The sequence below is a fragment of the Hypanus sabinus genome, chromosome 8 (genome assembly GCF_030144855.1).
Source record: "Hypanus sabinus isolate sHypSab1 chromosome 8, sHypSab1.hap1, whole genome shotgun sequence".
Taxonomy (NCBI): domain Eukaryota; kingdom Metazoa; phylum Chordata; class Chondrichthyes; order Myliobatiformes; family Dasyatidae; genus Hypanus; species Hypanus sabinus.
Window position 1 is genome coordinate 75303841 of NC_082713.1, and position 21562 is coordinate 75325402.

General features: G+C 44.7%; 1 protein-coding gene across 2 annotated transcripts in view; it reads left to right on the top strand.

The window, feature by feature from the left end:
* The window catches only part of LOC132398228 (gamma-aminobutyric acid receptor subunit gamma-4-like), a 245000-nt gene extending 230625 nt beyond the window's left edge, over positions 1-14375 (top strand). Inside the window, exons 9-10 of one of the 2 annotated variants that reach the window (XM_059977356.1) lie at positions 7242-7375; positions 10605-14375. In XM_059977356.1, coding sequence (XP_059833339.1) covers positions 7242-7375; positions 10605-11358 — 888 coding nt within the window. In that variant the 3' untranslated portion in view covers positions 11359-14375. The remainder of the gene's footprint in view (positions 1-7241; positions 7376-10604) is intronic. The other variant, XM_059977357.1, reaches the window with a different exon arrangement.
* Positions 14376-21562: the final 7187 nt, after the last annotated feature.

The window sequence follows — 21562 nt, forward strand, 5'->3', positions numbered from 1 at the left end:
CATTGGTATTCATTTCCAGTTCTCTGGCTGCGGTCTCCATCATCATTTGTCTTTGCCTTCCTCGTGCTTTCTTCCCTTCCATCTTTCCCATAATTTCCATGCATTCCAACTCCTCGTTCCTAATCAATGTCCAATGAAGTCACGTTGCCTTTTCATGATCTCATACATTATTTTTCTTTTTGTGTTTGCTCTGTTCATGACATCCTCATTAGATATTTGTTTCATCCATGATATTCTTCACATCCTCCTCAAAAACCACATCTCTGCTGCTTCAACTTGCTTCCTCATGTTGCTAGATATTGTCTAGCATTCTGAGCCATATAACATTATGGAGTATAAGAATGCAAAATCAGGAGGTCCAAAAGGAGGTCCATGAGGTTGCTCTAGCAGACAAAGTGAAGGAGAATCCCGAGGGATTCTACAGACATGTTAAAAGCAATAAGATTGCGAAGACCAAATTTGGTCCTCTGGAAGATCAGAATGGTAATCTATGCATGGAGCAAAAAAAGATGAGGGAGATCTTAATCAATTTTTTCTATCTTTATTTAAACAGGAGACAGGCTCAGAATCTATAAAAGTGAGGCAAAGCAGCATCGACTTATGGAATATATACAGATTACAGAGGAGGAGAAGTTTTCTTCCGAGGCAAATTAGGGTGGATAAATCCCCAGGGCCAGACAAGGTATTCCCTCGGACCCTGAGGGAGAAGTGCAGAAATTGCAGGGCCCAAACAAATACTTAAATCATATTTTGCAACACGTGAAGTACCAGAGGATCGGAGGATAGCTAATGTTGTTTTGTTGTTTATGAAAGGCTCTAATAAAAAATTATAGCCCAGTGAGCTTGACATCAGCAGTGGGAAAGTTATTGGAAGGTATTCTGAGGGACTGGATATGTGAGTATTTGGATAAACAGGGACTGGTTAGGGAGAGTCAGCTTGGCTTCATGTGTGGTAGATCATTTCTAACTAATCTTATATAATTTTTAGAGGAAGTTGCCAGGAAAGTTGAGGAAAGCAAGGCCATGGATGTCATCTACATGGACTGTGGCAAGGCATTTGACAAGGTCCCGCATGGGAGTTTGGCTCAGAAGGTTCAGCTGCTTGGCATTCAGGATGAGGTAGGAAATTGGATTGTGTGGAAGAACCCAGAGACTGCAAGTACAAGGTTGTCTCTCTGACGGGAGGCCTGTGACAAGTGGTGTGCTGCAGGGATTGGTGCTGGGCCTTTTGTTGTTTGTCATCTATATCAATGATCTGGATGATTGATTCAGAGAAATTCAGAGACCAGCAGAGGAGGACAAAGGGCTTAATTAGGAAAGGGAAAAAAGATTATGAGAGAAAGCTGGCAGGGAACATAAAAACTGACTGTAAAAGCTTTTATAGATACGTGAAAAGAAAAAGATCGGTCAAGACAAATGTAGGTCCCTTACAGTCAGACACAGGTGAATTGATCATAAGGAACAAAGACATGGCAGACCAATTGAATAGCTACTTTGGTTCTGTCTTCACTAAGGAGGACATAAATAATTTTCCGGAAATAGTAAGGGACCGAGGGTCTAGTGAGATGGAGGAGCTGAGGGAAATACATGTTAGTAGGGAAGTGGTGTTAGCTAAATTAAAGGGATTAAAGGCAGATAAATCCCCAAGGCCAGATGGTCTGCATCCCAGAGTGCTTAAGGAAGTAGCCCAAGAAATAGTGGATGCATTAGTGATAATTTTTCAAAACTCCTTTTATTCTGGATTAGTTCCTGAGGATTGGAGGGTGGCTAATGTAACTCCATTTTTTAAAAAAGGAGGGAGAGAGAAACGGGGGAATTATAAACCGGTTAGTCTGACATCAGTGGTAGGGAAAATGCTAGAGTTGGTTATCAAAGATGTGATAACAGCACATTTGGAAAGAGATGAAATCATTGGACAAAGTTGGCATGGATTTGTGAAAGGAATATCATGTCTGACGAATCTTATAGAATTTTTTGAAGATGTAACTAGTAGAGTGGATAGGGGAGAGCCAGTGGATGTGGTATATTTAGATTTTCAAAAGGCTTTTGATAAGGTCCGACACAGGAGATTAGTGTGCAAACTTAAAGCACATGGTATTGGGGGTATGGTATTGATGTGGATAGAGAATTAGTTGGCAGACAGGAAGCAAAGAGTGGGAATAAACGGGACCTTTTCAGAGTGGCAGGCAGTAACTAGTGGGGTACCGTAAGGCTCAGTGCTGGGACCACAGTTGTTTATAATATATACTAATGATTTAGACGAGGGAATTAAATGCAGCATCTCCAAGTTTGCAGATGACACGAAGCTGGGCAGCGGTGTTAGCTGTGAGGAGGATGCTAAGAGGATGCAGGGTGACTTGGATAGGTTAAGTGAGCAGGCAAGTTCATGGCAGATGCAATTTAATGTGGATAAATGTGAGGTTATCCACTTTGGTTGCAAGAACAGGAAAACAGATTATTATCTGAATGGTGGCCGACTAGGAAAAGGGGAGGTGCAACGAGACCTGGGTGTCATTGTACACCAGTCATTGAAAGTGGGCATGCAGGTACAGCAGGTGGTGAAAAAGGCAGATGGTATGTTGGCATTCATAGCAAAAGGATTTGAGTACAGGAGCAGGGAGGTTCTACTGCAGTTGTACAAGGCCTTGGTGAGACCGCAGCTAGAGTATTATGTGCAGTTTTGGTCCCCTAAACTGAGGAAAGACATTCTTGCCATAGAAGGAGTACAAAGAAGGTTCACCAGATTGATTCCTGGGATGGCAGGACTTTCATATGAAGAAAGACTGGATCGACTAGGCTTATACTCACTGGAGTTTAGAAGATTTGGGGGGATCTTATTGAAACGTATAAAATTCTAAAGGGATTGGACAGGCTAGATGCAGGAAGATTGTTTCCAATGTTGGGGAAGTCCAGAACGAGGGGTCACAGTTTAAGGATAAAGGGGAAGCCTTTTAGGACCGAGATGAGGAAAAACTTCTCCACACAGAGAGTGGTGAATCTGCGGAATTCTCTGCCACAGGAAACTGTTGAGGCCGGTTCATTGGCTATATTTAAGAGGAAGTTAGATATGGCCCTTGTGGCTAAAGGGATCAGGGGGTATGGAGAGAAAGCAGGTATAGGGTTTTGAGTTTGATGATCAACCATGATCATACTGAATGGCGGTGCAGGCTTGAAGGGCCGAATAGCCTACTCCTGCACCTATTTTCTATGTTTCTATGTTTCTATGATAATGTGGTAAACTGGATCAGCAAATTTGTGGATGACACCAAGACTGGGATGTAGTGGTCTGCGAGGAAGACTATCAGAGCTTATAGCAGGATCTGGACCAACTGGAAAAATGGGCGGAAAAATGCCAGACAGAATTTAATGCAGACAAGTGTGAGGTGTAGTACTTTGGTAGGACCAACCAGGGTAGGTCTTACACAATGAACGGTAGGGCACTGAGGAGTGCGGTAGAACAAAGGGATCGGGGAATACAGGTCTATGTCATTGGAAGTAACACCACAGACAGGGTCATAAGGAAAGCTTTTGGCACATTGGCCTTCATAAATCAAAGTATTCAGTACAGGAGATGAGATGTTATGTTGAATTTATACAAGATGTTAGGGAGGCATAATTTGCCAATATTATGACAGTTTTGGTGACCAACCTACAGGAAAGAAGTAAATAAGGCTTAGCGTAAATTTACAAGGATCTGGCTGGAACTGGGGCACATGAGTTAAGAGGAAAATTGAATAGGTTAGAATTTTATTCCTTAGAATTTAAAAGATTGAGGATAGATTTGAGGGGTGATTTATGAGAGGTATAGATAGAGTAAATGTAAGCAGGTTTTTTCCACCGCAGCTGGGTAGGACTGCAACTAGAGGGCATGGGTTAATGGAGAAAGGTGAAAAGTTTAAAGGGAATTTTCTTCATTTAGAGGGCTATGAGAGTGTGGAACTCACAATCCTCTCACTCTCATATTTTTCTTTGACTTTCTGACAAGAATGAGTGTTTCAGAGGGGGGCTAGGATGGTAGATTTGAAGGAGTGAATGGAGAGCCCTAAGCAATAGTACAGTACATAACATGGGGCTGGAGAGGCAGGTGGGCAACAGGTAGTCTGAGCTAGGTGTTCTTGCAGAGAGAGGAGAGAGAGTGTGACACGATAGCTCGTTAGGCTGTTGTTAAGACCAAGTCTATTCAGGGCTCCTGAATTCATCTCCTCCTCTCCACTGTCGTCAATACTGAAACAATGCGCCCTGCGATTGGTGGGCCTTGGGGTGGAGGTGGGCTGGGATCGCTTGTTCTGCGCTTTAGGCAGGATGCTGGTATTTGCAGGTCCCAAGGACACCTAATCCTTTGCCACAGATCACCACCAGGCTCTGGGGTAGAAACCCAAGCCCTTGGGCATGATGATGTGCAGATGTTGGGGAGAAGGCTGACTCCCGCTCCAAAATGTTAGTACCCGAGGTCTGCAAGGTATCCTGAGCTGCCCAGTCCAAGCCCTGCTCCGTGCAAAGCCAAGTAACAGTGAGGAGGACCAGAGTCAAGTCAGACAAGTGTCCCTTCAATTAGAAGGCCTGACAACTGGTCCACCAGCTTCCCGATGTGTGCACAAGACAGAGATTTCCTAAGTGTAGCAGCGGCTGGAAGGGAGGAAGATTTGTTGAGAAACTGGGAGGAGTGTGAGTGTGTGTAAATTGAAAGGAGCAGTGGTGGTGGATCCTGGGCTGAGGTTCCCTGTGGTTTAGTGCTGACTGTGAGGTTGTGGAAGAAGCAGAGATTCAGGGAAGTTCCTACCGTGGTTGTCAACGCAGCTGGGCTTCGGATCATACCGGTCCTCCTGTTCCCTGAGACTCCCAGCAAGAAATATAAATGCTGCAGGCTGCAGCAGGAGATGCCAGACCCTAGATGCCTTCATGAGGAAGAATCACTTATCGCTGAGAAAACCTCAGTGAAGGACCGGCATCCTAACATACTGCAAGGGTTGGTGCAGTGACCTGAAAACTGGGAGTGAGGGAAAGGGGCAGGTGAAGATGAAGAGGAGTGAGGGAAAGGGTGTGGGAGAGAGAGCACATACAGGGAGATAGGAATATGGGGATGGGCTGTTGGAGGGAGATGGCCAAGAGTTAGGGGCTCTGGGAAGAGGGGTGGGGCAGAGGGAGAGTTTGTGGTGAGGGCATGGAGATAGGGAGAACGGGGAGTGGTGTGGGAGAGAGATGGAGTGTGTGGAGGGACATGGCAGGACAGGGAGTATTGAAAAGGGTGTGGGAGAGAGGCGCACAATGTGCAGAGAGTTGGCGAGTATGGGGAGAGGGATAGTAAATATTGGGAAGGTGTGGAAGAGAGAGGGGTGGCAGAGGGACAGGAAGTATTGGGAGAAATGGGGGAGCAAGATGGACAGTGTACATAGAGAGGTGGCAGTGAGCTAGGGAGGGCCATGGGAGACAGATGGAGACCACAGACAGGTGGCATAGCAGTAGGGAGCATTGAGAGGGTGTGAAGAGGGATGGAGAGTGTACAGAGATAGGGAATATGGGGCGGGGTGTGAGTGATGGAGGGTGTGGAGAGGTGGCCAAGAGATAGGGAACATTGGGAGGGTGTGGAATAGAGGGGAAGAGTGTGCAGAGAATTGACAGAGATATAAAGAGTGGGGCAGCTGTGTGGAGAGGTGACAGGGAGAGAGAGTGTATGGGGAGGCGTGTGGTTGAGACATGGAAAGTGTGCCAAGAGGTAGCAGAGAGATAGGGAGTATGGTGAATAGTGGGAGAGGGTGGTGGAGAGAGCTCAGAGCAGCAGATACTGACTATGTAACTTCTTCAGTTTTATCTTCCCTCACACTGGAGAGCAGTGATCTAATTGTAGAGAAAAAGCACACAAGGTTTGAGGGGAAAATCCAGCAAGCCCTTACCAGAATCCTAGCAGTCAAAGTACAGGCAGGGTTCAGACTCACAATTAAACTCAGAATCTGGAGAGAAACTTTTAAATGGAGTTCCCGAAACTAGAGATTCCTACAAACAACAATTCCAAGACCAAGCAAAGAGGCCAGGGACAAGGGTCTTTCTCGGGCTGCAAACAAGGCACGACTGAACACAGTGAGCTATTAATTAGTCCAATAGGCAGGAGGGGGTTGGCCTTGTCATCTCTTCCTCCCTCTGGTGGCTGGTTCAAAGTGATAGAGAGGCGTGAGGTATGAGATGGAGATGTGCAGAGAGATAGGGAGTATGGGGAGGGGTGTTTGGAGAGGAGGAGGGAGCATGAAGAGGTTACAGGGAGTTAGGAAGTATGGGAGGGGTTGTGAGAGAGATGGAGGGTGTGTGGAGAGGTGACAGGGAGAGAGGGAGTATGGGGGCTGTGGGAGAGATGGAGAGTGCTTGGAGATGTGACAGAGAGGGGAGTATGGGGGGAGAGATGGAAAGTGTTGGGGAGAGGTGACAGGGAGATAGGGAGTATGGAAGGGTTGTGGGAGCAATGGAGAGAGTGTGGAGAGGTGACAGAGAGGGAGTATGGGGAGGAGTGTAGGAGAGAGATGGAGGGTGTGTGGAGAGGTAACAGGGAGATAGTGAGTATAGGCGTTATGCTTTGTAATTCCAAAACATGAACCTAATTAAAAGGAAGCACGGAGCCAGGAATCCCTGCCTTCGTTTTCTCATTACTTTAAGCGAGGCATGCACGTATGAAATGGTGTCAAGGTTACTTATGCTATTCATATACTTTTACATATAAGCCCACAATGCATTATTTAAACAAAGAACACTTAATAAAATATTATATTTACAATGTTACTATGAGCTTCAATTCAATATAAAATACATTTCAACTCAAGTATGTAATATACTGATCTCTAATTATCTATGCATACACTGTATACCATATAACACAACTACAATACAGACATCCACAGCATGGTAAATTTTAAATTGTCCCATTCAGGCCTAAATGTTTAATTGCACCAATGGCTTTCTTATTGTCTTTGCTGATGGTGGGGGGGGGGCGGGTCAGGTAAAACTTTTGGCTGTGAAACAATCTGAGGTTCTGGGACCTCCTCCATGGTATTTGGAGGAGTGGACTCTGGGATTGCAGGAAGCTGTTCTGTCAGCTTTGGCTATCTTTCTTTTCTGACTATTGTTTCTGCTCCCCTCAACTGATCGATGTGTCATTTTCAGATCATATCTGATGTAATCTCCCCTGTGTAGGTGAATCTTCCGTCCTTAGTCTTTTTGCATACCTACTTTTGATCATCTTTGTGGCCCCTCACCAGGACAGTCTGACCAGGAGTGCAACATTGTTTAAGAAGCCCTCAATTTGTCTCAGCTGTTTGCCCTGCATACTCCTTCCAAGACAGGGTGTGAGGAGATGCAAGCACGAACACAAGACCCAGGAACAGCACAGCTGGTGAGCTTTAGCTGGAGTGTGCTCAATTGCGATATGCAAGGAGGAAATCAGTGAGCTTCTGATTCAGTGTCAGTGTAGTGTATTCTGTTGACATTGCTCACTGTGTGTTCATTAGACTCTGGACAAACTTTTCCGCCAAACCATTTTTCAGGAATGACTGAAGCTGTTCCGCAACAAACTCTGGTTCATTGTCACTGACTAAGTGTTCTGGAGTACCCGTCCTTAAGAAGAGTCTTCTCAGCATGTCAACAGTGTGCAAGGTTGTAGTGGAGGCAATTGGAAACACCAGCATTGCCCATGGGCTCCACTGAACCTTAGAAATTTTTCATTCGATTTCAGTGAGATCTAGTTGACTGGCAACTTAACCAGTAGTAATTGAGCTGGATGGACTTTGTAAAACTTGGGTGTGGCATTTCATTTAATGCTATTTTACCCTTGATATGTTTGATTTTTTTCCATTGCCATTTTTGAACTCTGCTGAGGCATCAGCCAGTACCTTTCTGGATTAGCACTCAGTTTACTCAATTGCAGAGGACATGGCTTGCAGATGGTGGATGGATCTCCAGTCAAGCTGTTGTCTCGACCTCTTATGACCCCACAGTACTGACCACAACAAGCCCAATGTGACTTGTTGGTTGTTGTATTTCACTGTTACGAATGTCTTTCCCACAGGAGGTATCTCTTCTCTAGTTTAAGTTCTTAGATGGATATCTGCAGGCTTCCATTCAACATCTTTGAAATGCTGCTCAAACTCTTTTTTTGAATGACTGCAATAGCCGAGCCAGAGTCCAATTCTGTTTTAAATTAATTTACCCTTCTCTTCTGGTGTAAGCCATATTGCCTGTCTCTTGTTAGCTTTCTCGTCGTAAGACTCGAGGCTGTTCAGTCCTGTGTCACTCTCAGCATTGCCAGATTTTTCATCAGCAGGTTAGTGCTGATTTTTGAAACTGCAGCTTGACCTTGTATCTTCTCCTCTTCTCTATGTAGTCCATTTATTTTTGTCTGCCCGACATGCTCTTTGTATGTGTCCTAATTAGTAGCATTTTCTGCAAGTTTAAACCTGCATTAGGCTAGTGGATGGGAGCCCCTACCACAATGGTACTATGTGCTTCACATAGGAGCCATTTTTGAATGTTTTCTTGTAAAATTCCTCAAACTAAATGATCTCTCAGTGCTCATTAAGCCCATTACTGAACTGACAATGCTTGGACAATTTCTACAATTCAGCCATGTATGCTGAAATGGATTCCCCTTCCTTCTAATTCCACTTATGAAATGTAAATCGTTCTGCAATCAACTGGTTTAATTTCTAAATGTTCCTGCATTATTTTCATATCATTAAAATTCATTTTGGCTGTTTTGGTTGGAGCAGTCAAACTTCTAAGCAAATTGTATGCCTTTAAGCTGAGGGAACTCAGCAACACTGGCACTCGCTTCTCATTAACTATTTCATTTGCTTCAAAATACTGCTCAATTTATTCAGTATGTATGAGCCAGTTATTTCTTGTGGAAATGAACACATCTTTTTTTCTGGTGTAGCCAGCCATTTCTGCTTTGTTTTTATTTATAATTATTATCACCTAGTACTCATTGGTTATGAACCAATGTATTCGACCATTTTCTGCCTTTTTTAACTCACCTGTTTCTGGTCCTTCCCAAAGAAGCAGTTGCTGCACTATTTCTTTACTTGAACATTTCTTGATGAGCTTTTATTAACTTGTATGTCTTAGTTCACTTCAATAGGGTAGATAGTCATCTTGAGTTTGCTTTTCAAACTTACTTGTCGCCACCATTACATCTTGTAACTTCAAAACATAAAACTATTTGAAAGTAAACACAAAGTCAGGATTGCATATTTTAATTTTGCTTTTTCTTCAAGCGAGGTCAGAATCAGGTTTATTATCACCGGCATGTGACGTGAAATTTGTTAACTTAGCAGCAGCAGTTCAATGCAATACATAATCTAGCAGAAAATCTAGAGAGAAAAAATAATGATAAATAAAATAAAACATAATAATAAATAAATAAGTACATCAATTACATATATTGAATAGATTATTTTAAAATCTGCAAAAACCGAAATACTGTATATTAAAAAAAGTGAGGCAGTGTGCAAAACTTCAAAGTCTATTCAGAAATCGGATGGCAGAGGGGAAGAAGCTGTTCCTGAATCACTGAGTGTGTGCCTTCAGGCTTCTGTACCTCCTACCTGATGGTAACAGTGAGAAAAGGGCATGCCCTGGGTGCTGGAGGTCTTTAATAATGGATGCTGCCTTTCTGAGGTGCATACATATGAGGTGGTTGCATGACGACATATGACATTCACACACTTCTACATTATTTAAATGAACAAGAAGGCTTAGTTGAACAACATATTTACAATGTTACTCAAAATTACTAAAGTCTTAAATACACAACATTAGGAAGGGTGTGGGAGAAATGGAAAGTGAGTGTAAAGATGGGAAGGAGCAGGAATTTGAATTGCATGCAATTGGAAGCTCAAGGTAGCCATTATGGACAGAATGTGGATGTTTTGAAAAATGGCCATTGTACTTGGCCTTGCCAATGTAAAATAGGACAGGTCCAGAGAAATGAAAAGGAGTGGAGATATTTGATTGGGAATGGAAAAGGCTGAGAGTGGAGGGAGCAATGAGTAGGCACAGAGATATGCTGGCATTGCTGGGGAGAGGTGAAGAGGAGTGGAGAGGTGTGGGGGGAAGGCTTATGCTCTGGAACAGCGGGGCAAGTGTAGGGATGGTGCGGGTGCAGGGAGGCATGTGGGTATTGGGCTGGTGTTGGGAGTAGCAGGGAGGTGTGGGAGGGGCAGGAGTGGGGAGGAGACTTAAGGAAGTGTGGAACAGTAGGGCAAGTGTAGGGATGGTGGGGTGCAGAGAGGCATGTGAGTATTGGGCTGGTGTTAGAGGGTCAGGGAGATAGGGGAGGAGTGTTTGTAGGTGAGAGGGAGGTGTGGGGGTAGGGGTAGATGTTGGGAATGACAGAGGGTCAGGAGGTTGTTGAGGCAGAGTAGGTGTTAGGAATGGCAGAGAAAGTCAGTGAGCTGTGGAGGGATAGGGAGGGCTAAGAATATGTAGGATTAGGTTAGAGGAATGATGAAGAGGTTCAGGGAGGAGTATCACGTACAGAAGGAGTGTGGCTATATTGCCCATAATGCCACTGTAGGTAACACCACAAATGCCTCCCCAAGTTGATCAGCTGTGTTTCTCCGCAGGAATCCTGCCCACCAGGTACAGACCCTTGCTTCACCACCATCACCGTCAACAACCTGGGCCAGTGGCAGGAGCCTGAGGAGGACCTGGTGGAGGACTGCCTGGAGGGGAAGGACTGTCGCTCCTTTTTCTGCTGCATTGATGACTGTCAGACGGGCACCTGGCGCCGGGGACACATCCGGATCCACATATCCCGGCTGGACGCCTACTCTCGCGTTTTCTTTCCCACTGCTTTCCTCCTCTTTAACCTCGTTTACTGGATCGCTTACCTCTACCTGTGACCCTGTCTCTCCCTCGCACACCGCCACTCAATTCTGCAATAAAACTTCTTCCCATCTTCTTTCCTGGCAGATTATTGGATCGGGGCTTAAGGGCAGGTGGTGTAAGCGGATGGGCCAAGTTAGATGGGGAGGGCCAACATTTGGAAGATTGGGCTCATACTGTGAGCTCTATGGTGTTGGTTTGACTGGCAGTGGCGAGTCCATCTACTCTGGACTAAGTGACAGGAATCTACCCAACATAGAGGGCACCGTCAGGATGCCCAGGTCTCCTTTTCCATCAGAGCTCCGTTATTGTCCTAGTGCCAGTTGGAATTGCTGGGTGGCTCAGATCACTCTGCTATCTACCACCCCTCCAACTGCATCCACCCTGTCTCTGCCCAGCACACTGAGGCCAGATCCAACCACCACGCGGTCCACCAGCAAGCGGGGGGATCTTCTGACCTGTGTGACCAAGCATTGGCCATCACTGAGATAGTCCATGCATGGTGCGGGCCAAACACGGGCAAATGGAATTTGATCAGGTGGGAATCTTGTTTGGCATGTTGGAGCTGGTATGAAGCCCTGTTCCCATTTACTCTGTCTGAGTCACATGAATGCCCTGCCTCTCCAGGGTGGGAAAAATAACAGAAACAGGTAGGGGGAAACAGTGAGTGATTTCAACAGCAAGAAAGAAAACTGATAAGTGAATGGGAAATCAACAATGGAAACTGCAGATGACATACACTTCATTCAACATACCCTATTCCTTGCACTTTCCCGCATTAGGCCCATTTCCTTCTGCTCCTTTTCTTTCCATGTTCCAATCGACTGCAAACAGACCTGCCTCTACCACCGCCTTTGCTGGCTCACCAACCTGTGTGTGAAAATCTTGCCCCTCAGATCTCCATTCACACCCTGGATCTTTGCCCTTTAGCTCTAGACTTTCTAACCCTGGTTAAAGACTCCATGCTATCTATGCCTCTCACAGTTCCGTAAACATCTATAAGCTCACCTTTCATTTTCCAGTGAGAATAAGCATAGACCATCCAATTTCTGCCCTCCATTCCAAGCATCATCTTGGTCAATTTCTTCTGGACTCTCTCTGTTGCTACCACATCCTTCCTGTGGTGTGGTGACAATACATAAAGCAAGGGTTCCCACCCTTTCTTATGCCATACACCCCTACCATCAACAGATTTGGAACCCCTGCTCTAAGTGCAGTTGAACCAGGGGTTTTTACTCAACAGAAATCACTGATCAAATTTTGTGAGGTTGTTACCATTGTCTCCTTCAGAAATGCCAATTACAGTTTGCAGGTTGCTGGTGGGGTGACGTGTGGGGGAAAGGTTTGATGGCTTGTTGTTGTTGTCTGGATCCTATACCCACATGAAAAACAAGTTTTCCCTTTTACCAGTCTCTGCTACTTTGGTGCAAGGCAGACCAAAGATTCCCTGGTACCTCCAGTTTTTTGTTTTACTTAGCATTTCATTAGGAGCATCTGATACTTAAGGCCCAGGTAATCCCTCAGCCCTTTATTGCCACACCCACAGAAAGCTCCAGCCTGCCTGAGGGGGCACAGCAGGCCTCAACTTTGCCTCATGACCTCATGAAGAGTCACAGTGTCAGGCAAGAAAACTTTTCCCCTGATAGCTACCCACCACCACCCTACTAATCTGAGCCCCAGCTAATGAAGCAGGGCTACTCCTTGTGGAAGAATCCTTGGAAGAGCCACCGAGAGCAGCAAATGTACAGGATGTGATCTGGGTGAGGGCTTCATTATCTGTCAACAAGAAAGGGTGGAAGCACCACTACTGATCTAGCTGGCCAAGTCTAAGATGAAAGAGCCTGTGGCATATACTAAGTGAACCAGCACCAGCGATAAACCTACTGGACTTCGCCCTCACCTGTCTATCTGAGGTGTATGCACCTGTATGTGACATTGGAGAGGTGACCATCAGATACTCCTTATGGAGACCAAGTCTCCTCCTCACATGAGAGCAGCTTCCAACAGGTTGTGCACCTAGAACATATCTGGCCGTTCCATCCTGGAGTTGGGGCGGCAATGTGGATCTTCCACCACATTAATCCCATGGACCAGTGAGCCAGGAGACCAGCCCTAGCGGAGCGAGGAACGTAGTACACCAGTGAGCAACGTGAGATGTATCTGGTGAGGCACAACGCAGGACAAAATGTGGAAGGACATCTCAAGCTATTCTTGCACATCTGGAGGTGAATGGTGGTGAAAAATTAAAGAGCTAACAGATGGGTGGACTTCAGCAAAGCAAGAGCCTACATGTGAGTGGCAAAGACAGATACATCCATATAACCTTCAGCCAGAGTGGCCAAGGAGTTCATCCACTCGGGCTGACCATTGAAGTACCAGTCATAATAGTGACAGCACCAAAAGAGTATCATCTGGCATGCTGAGGAACACTGGTCAGTCAGACTGATTCACCACTACACCAGCAGCTATACAGCAGGGCTGAAAAGGAGCCAGATTTGTTCTTTCCATGAGATGCACAGCAAATCCAATGGAACCATACCATTCCCAATTATTCTACCTTCTGTCACAGGCGAACCGTTGACAAGTATTGCACAGAATGATGTTCACCTCTAATCTGCTGACAGTGCCCAGGGCATTTGTGTTCCTGATGTCTATCGTTCCATTTTTGGTCAGGGTGAAAGTAATGTACATTTCTTACAATTGCCACTCGTACTCCGCTGTCTAATGGGATACTGCACTGGCCCATACCGCCGACTGCCACTGCCCTTGGTGTATAGACAAAGAAGTTGGTATACAGAACTAAGCAAGATCCAAGTCAGTGCACATTTGAATCAAATGCAGAACTTTGACACAACCACTTGAACCTGTTCTGTGATTAATAGATCATGGCTGCTACGAATGTAACCTTGCCTACATGACACCTACTCCTGTAACATTTTGCCTCATGGCTGATCAGGGACGTATCTCCATCTGCCTTCAAAATATTCATGTACTCTGCTTCCCACTACCTTTTGAGGAAGTGTTGTAAAGACTCAAAAACCTAAGAAGCAGTTCTTTTCATATCACTCTCTTAAATGGCCAGCTCCTTACTAATGAACAGTAACCCTCATCCCCACCACCAGGTCCAGAAACATCTTCCCACATCCAGCCCTTAGGATTAAAATGTTTTAATCGAATCTCCTCTCCTAAATCCCAATCGATACAAGTGCAGCCTGTCAGACTTTTCCTCATAAAGCAAACCCTCTGCATTCCAAGTATCAGTCTGGTAAACCTCTGATCTGCTCCCATTAAGGTATTTCCTTAAGACTCAATATTGTTTCAGGTCATTTCTTGTACACAGGTGTAAAGGAGAAAAAAATAATTGTTACTCCAGATCCAATGATACACAAGAAATAAAGAACACAATAAAAATAACACAATAAATATAAATACTTGACAGCTTATACACTGTACATAGACTGATCGAATGTCCATAAAGTGACACTAGGCACAGGAGTGTCTGCACAGAAAGTGACAAACAGGACATAATAAAGGAGTGGTAAGTGGAGGGGCGGGTTAGTAAGTGGGGGTGTTCCTTGGCTTTCTGCTTAGAGAAAGTAACTCTTTTGAGTCTGGTGGTCCTGGTGTGGATGCTACGTAGCATGATGGGGGGGGGGGGGTGTCGGACAAACAGTCCATGAACAGGATGGGTGAGAACCTTCAGGATGTTACTGGCCTTCTTCCACCACCTTTCCTTATACATGTCCTTGATGACAGGTAGGCTGGTGCCAGGGACTCATTGTGGAAATACCCTGTCCACCACAGAGCAGTTTCCATAGCAAGCAGTTACACAGCATGTTAGGATGCTCTCTACTGTGCATCTGTAGAACAAAGAAGTTGCCTGATACTGTACACAGTGATCCAGATGTCTCACCAGCATTCTACATAGCTGAGGATCCACCACCCTACTTAATCCCTCTCGTAAAACAAAATAAACATGTCAGTATTCCTAATTATTTGCAGTACCTGCCCTTTACCTAACATGCTGGACCAGCCCGATCCCTCTGCCTATCAAAGCTCTGAAATCCCTCATATTTAGATAACATCCCACCAAACCAATCATTTCTGTTTCCCATATCACACTCTATTTGCCAGATCTTTGCCCACTCACTTTTGCCATCTATATTCCTTTGTAGCCTCCTTCCTGTTCACATGTTACAGATGTGAGCTTTGCAGGTGAGGACAGAATTCATTCCCTGTATCTTAACTGCCCTTGAAAAACTGGTGGTGAGCCAGTTAGTTACCCGCCATTGTTTAATTTTCTCCCGTCACACTCGAGCTAGCCACCAGAGGGAGGCAGAGGTGACAAGGCCACCCGCTTCCTGCTCACCTGCCTACTAGACTAATTATTAGTTCATTGTTATCACCTGTGCTTTATTTGCAGCCCTATATAAGTTCATTGTCCCTGGTTTCTTTGCTTAGTTTTGAAATTGTCCTTTGTAAGTGAAGCTTTGCTTTTGTTTGCAGGAATCTCTAGCTTCTGGAACTTTACTTAATATTTATTTTGGATTCTGACTCTGATTGTGAGTTTTTTTGAACCCTGTACCTTGCCTGCTAAGGAATTCAGTAAAGCTTTGTTGTATTTTTTTCCTCTAATTTTGTGTGATTTTTCTCTGCAATTGGGTTCAGTTAAAACTGGGGAAGTTACCTAGTCAGCTGTGACATCTGCAGCTGTTGTTGCTTGCAGGCATAGTCTGTTTACTTTGAGAAGTTGTGAATGGAATTAAGCATTATACTGTCATCATTAATGCTGCTGCTGAACTTGTGGTGGTGGGAAGGTCAATGAGAACTGTCCAGAAGAACTCAATCATCAATGTTCTGGGCTGGCATACTGTACACCAGTATGTCTCCCCTGCCCCATAAACTTCTATTTTCTAACCTTTTGATGTAGCACATTATCATGAGCTTTATAGATATGAGGGGAGAGTGGTTTTTGTGTGTGTGTGTGTATAGCATCAATGACCTAACCAGCAAAAAGTAATTGGGAAGCAAGTGAAATTGTCCCCCTTATTCCAGCTGGGAGATGGCTGCCTTTACTAAATTATCAATCACCTCAGCCCAAGGATGTCTCTCACGTGATGTGAGTGTGAGTCTTTAGCTGCTGCATTGATGACCTACAAGGTCAGCTCTGGGGATGTTCACTGATAGTTCCACAACTCTGAAATTCAATCATAGCTCCTCAAAATATGAAACTGCCTGTACCTATAAGCAATAACATCTGGACAGCACTTAGAACTGGCTTAATCCAGGTCTGGCACCTCACAAGTTCCAGGAATTCCCATCTTCAAAATCTAGGACTACAGCCACTGGCCCACGGCATTCAACAACAGCTCCAGCTTTACCGACCACCTGACAAAGGGTCTCGGCCCGAAACGTTGACTTTGTTTCCATGGATGCTGCCTGACCTGCTGAGTTCCTCCAGTGTGTTGTGCACGTTGCTTTGACCCCAACATCTACAATGTATTGTGCTGACAACCCCTGTTGCCCCACCTAATGAAAAATGAATTACATGCATTGAAATAAATTAGTGCAAGATCCAAGATCTATGTTAGAGATCTGATTGCAAAAAGAGCAAAGTTGGAAATATGCCATTCCTGGGTATTGATATTTAAACAGGGCAGTGTAATGGGAAGGCATGGGAAAGGATGGCATTATGGTAATAGGGATGGGAGAAAGCAAAAGGCAAAAATAATCAGTGGCTAGGGTTACTGACCAGTTCAAACAGCAGCAGCACTTGAGAGAGCTTATGGAAACTACAAGGAAGTGGTTGAAGGAGACTTGGTTCCATTAAAACCAAATCAGAATCACAAAAACAGGTTGTTCACCCTATGTCCGTGCTGCTCACTTTACCCATTACATATTATATCCTCAGATTTCAGTCTTGGCAATTCAAGTATCTGATACTTTTTAAATGGTGTGACAGTCTCTGCTTCCACCACCCAATCAGTGTGGTGTTCCATACTCCTAATTTGTGAAAAATTCTCCTCTTTCTACACTCTAATCTCCTCCATCTCACCTTACACCAAAGCCCTCTTGCCCATTCACCCCTTTGTGGGGAAAACATTGATTGATACTATCTTCCATAACTACCTCCCTTTTTACTTTATAAAGGTCACCCCTTAGGATACTATCTTCCCTAACTATCTCCCTTATTATTGTATATACCTATCAAGATCATACCTTAGCCTACCTTCTCCATTCTAATCTTCTCCCTCTCTCCTGCACCAAAGCCTTTTTATCCTAGACATCCCCATTCTGGGAAAAATGATTCATACTATTGTCCATAACTATCTCCCTTATTATTTTATATACCTATCAAGGCCACCCCTTAGCCTACCTTGCTGCAGGAGTGACCAAATCCAGCAAAAATGCCCAAGTGTAGTCATGCCTCTGACACCAACTTAGCATACCCACAATTTACCAGCTATAACCCCTTCATCCTTGGAATGTGGGAGGAAACGGGAGCACCTAGAGATAACCCACTCAGTCACAGGGAGAATGTACAAACTCCTTACAGACAGTAGAGGGAATGTAACCTGGATCTTACAGCTGGCATTATGCTAGCTGCTATGTTATCGTGCCACTATTTTCAGTTACGAAGCTCACTCTTAGATAATTTATTGGGGGTCTTCACCTCCTGTACCTCCTCTCGGATGGTGGTGATGAGATGAGGGCATATCCCAGATGGTGAGGGACATCCCCCTCTTGAGGCACCTCCTCATGAAGATGTCCTCTGGTTTTGCTGTGGTGGAACTGGCTAAATCAACAACACTCTGCAACCCTTTTTGATCTTGTATATTGGAGCCTCCAGACCAGGCTGTGATGCAACGTCAGAATTCTCTCCATGTATATAAAAAAATCTGAAAGAATCTTTGGTGATTTACCAAATGCTCTCAAACTCCTACTGACATGAAGCTGCTTGTGTGCTTCTCAGCAGCTACATTAATGTGTTGGGCCCAGAATAGATCCTCTGAGATGCTGACACCCAGGACCTTGAAGCTGTTCTCCCTTTCAACCACTGACCCTTCAATGAGGACCTTCCCCTTCCTAAACTCCTAGGTTTTCCTGACGATGAGTGTGAGGTTGTTGGTGCAGCACCACTCACCCAGCTGATCCATCTCATTGTTGTACGCCTCGTCACCTTCTGAGATTCTACCAATGACATGTTGTCATCAGTGAATTTATAAATGGTGTTTAAGGTTTGCCTTGCTGCATAGACATGAGTGCAGAGCAGAGGGCTAAGCATGCATACTCAAGGTGCCTGTTTTGATTGTCAGCGAAGAAGGGATGATATTACCTAACCACACTGATTGTGGTCTCCTTTTGGAACCATCATGGAAAGGTGCAGAAACAACAGGGCTTATACTGGGCACTTTAGCTTCCCCACTATTGTTTGAACCTTTCCTCATACAAGGAGCTGACATGGGATGGGATTTCTTCAGAGCATCCAAGAGAAGTTTTGGAAACAGTACATGGAGAGAACATAATGAATCTGTTTTGAGAAATGAGCCAGGCTAGATGACAGACATTATAATGAGGAAACATTTTGAAAGTAGTGACCATACCACATTTTGTTTTAAGCTTGTTATGGCTGAGGATAAAAGTGGATTTTGCAGGAAGGTACTAAATTAGGGAAGAGCAACCTACAACAGGATAAGGCAAGAACTTATGGGTGTTGAGAGCTATTGAACAAGTCCATGTCTGACATGTGGAAGTTGTTTAAAAGCCAGCTAATCAGAGCTCAGGGTCAGTATATTCTAGCAAGGAGTAAGGCAAAGGATGGTAAGGTAAGGGAACCTTGGATGACCCAAGATGTCATAAATTTAGTCAGGAAGGAAATTGAAGCACACGTAAGGCTCAGGAAGCAAAAATCTGAGTAGGCCCTTGTGGAATATAAAGATAGTAGCAAAGTGCTCAAGAAAGCAATTAGGAAGACCAAAAAGGGACACAAAATGTCCCGGTGAGCAGGATCAAGGATGTGACGGACATGTTTTCTTTTAAGCAGGGAGTATTCTGGGTTATGTCTATTTAAATCCAAGGATTATTGTTGGTAAGCGATTAGTGCATAGATCAGCACATGGAATTATTATATTGTAGCTATTAGTGAGTCTTGATTACAGAAGGGGCAGGACTGGCAGCCGGATGTTCCCAGCATTCCTTTGTTTTAGACATGATAGAGAGGGAGGGGCGGTATTGCTAGTCAGATAGGACAGGCTGCAGAGCATGTTTACTGAGGCTATAGGATGCAACTGAGCAATAAGAACATGATAAGCACTTTAATATGATTATATTCTTGACCACCCAGTTGTCCATGGGATTCAGAGGAGCTCATTTACAGAGAGATCACAGACAGTTGCAAGCGACATGTAGTTGTAATAGGTAATTTTAATTTTCCAGTAATTGACTGGGACTCCCACACCGTAGGAGGGCTGGATAGGGTCGAGTTTTTCCAACATGTTCCTGGAAGATTCTTTTAATCAATAAATGGAGGTCCCACCTAAAGAGAGTGTGATGCTGGATCTCCTAATAGAGTCCAAGGCAGGGCAGCTGACAGAAATGTGTGTAATGGAACATAGAGTCATAGACACCACAGCACAGAAACAAGCCCTTCTAGTCCATGCCACACCATTAATCTGCCTGGTCCTATCGACCTGCACCTGCACCACAGCCCTCATTTCCTCTCCCATCTATGTACCTATCCAAATTTCTCTTATATGTTAAAATCAAACTCGAATCCCCCACTTCCACTGGCAGCTCGTTCCACACTCTCACCACCCTCCGAGTGAAGAAATCCTCCCTCATGTATCTCTTAAACTATTCACCTTTCACTTTTAACCCATGACCTCTAGTTCTAGTCTCACCCAATCTCAGTGGTAAAAGCCTACTTATACTTACCCTATCTAAATCCCTCATAATTCTGTACACTACTATCTCATCTCCTCTTATTTGCCTATGCTCCAGGGAATAAAGTTTTCACCTATCCAACCTCTCCCTATAACTCAGGCCCCCAAGTCCTGGCAACATCCTCGTAATATTTTTCTGCACTCTTTCAATCTTATTGATATCTCTTTTGTGGGTGGGTGACCAGAACTGTACACAATACTCCAAAGTAATCCTCACCAATGTCTACTATAACTTCAACAAACCATCCTCACTCAGGTACTCAGTACTGTGATTTATGAAGGCTAATGTACCGAAAGCTTTCTTTAGAACTCTATCTGCTTGTGACATCGCTTTGAAGGAATTAGAAATCTCTATTCCCAGATCCCTCTGTTCCACTGCTCTCTTCAGTGCCCTGCTCAGTCACCACGTAACCCTACCCTGGTTTATCACCCCAAGGTGTAAAGCCTCACACTATTCTGCATTAAATTCCATCTGCCATTTTCCCAGTTTAAAACTGGTGATCATAATTGCATTAGTTTCAAGATGATAATGAAGAAAGATAGGTCTGGGTCTTGGACTGAGACTCTAAGCTGGAGAAAGGCCAATTATGACAGTATCATGAATGACCTGACAAGTGTGGATTTGGACAGGTGGTTTTATGGCAAAGACATGCTTGATAAGTAGAATGCCTTCAAAAGTGAAATTTTGAGAGCTCCTGTCAGAATAAAAGGCAAACAGGTTAAAGGAACTGAGAGATAATGAGGCCCTGGTTAAGAGGGAGGTGCATTGCAAGTATAGTCAGCCAGGAACAAATGAGGTACTTGAGGAGCATAAGAAATGCAAGGGAATATTTAAGAGAGAAATCGTAAGGGCTAAAAGAAGGGGTGAGCTTACTCTAGCAGACAAGGTGAAGAGGAATCCCGAGGACTTCTACCAATAGGATAGCAAGGGACGAAACTGATCCGCTTGAAGATCAGTGTGGTTATCTACGCTGATAGTGATGAGGGATTTTTACATCTGTATTTACTCAGTCCACAGAACTGACCAGTGAAGTCACGGACTGCATGTGGTTTACAGAGGAGGAGGTGCTTGCTGTTTTGAAGCCAGTTAGGGTGGATAAATCCCCAGGGCCTGACCTTGTGGGAGGTTTGTGTAGAATTTGCAGGACCCAAGCAGAAGAATTTAAAGCAACACACACAAAATGTGGGAGGAACGCAGCAGGTCAGGCAACATTTATGGAAGTGAGGCTGAGACCCTTCTTCAGGACTGAGAAGGAAGGCGGAAGCTGCCAGAATAAAAAGGTGGGGGGAGGGGAAGGAGGCTACCTGGAAGGTGATAGGTGAAGCCAGGTGAGTGGGAGAAGTCCAGGGCTGGAGAGGAAGGAATCTAATGGGATAGGAGATGGACCATAGGAGAAGGGGATGGAGGAGGGGTCCTGAGGAAAGTAATAGGCAGGTGAGAAGAGGTAAAAGGGCAGAATGGGGAATAGGTGAGAGGGGGGGATTTGTTTACCCAAAGGAGAAATTCGTATTCATGCCATCAGGTTGGAGGCTAGTAGGGAGGGATGAACAGACAAAGGAATTGATCCCTGTGATGTGGCAGGCATTGAACTCACTGAGGTGAAGGTGAAGGTGAAGGGGGAGAAAGTGAGGCCCTTATTGAGGACAGAATGTTCTGCCTCAGAGTGGAGAAGGTCGGAAGGAATAATGAAGACACGGTGAAGATTAGAGTGGGAAATAGAGAGGGGTTGAAATCTGTTTACCGGAAGGGAAAA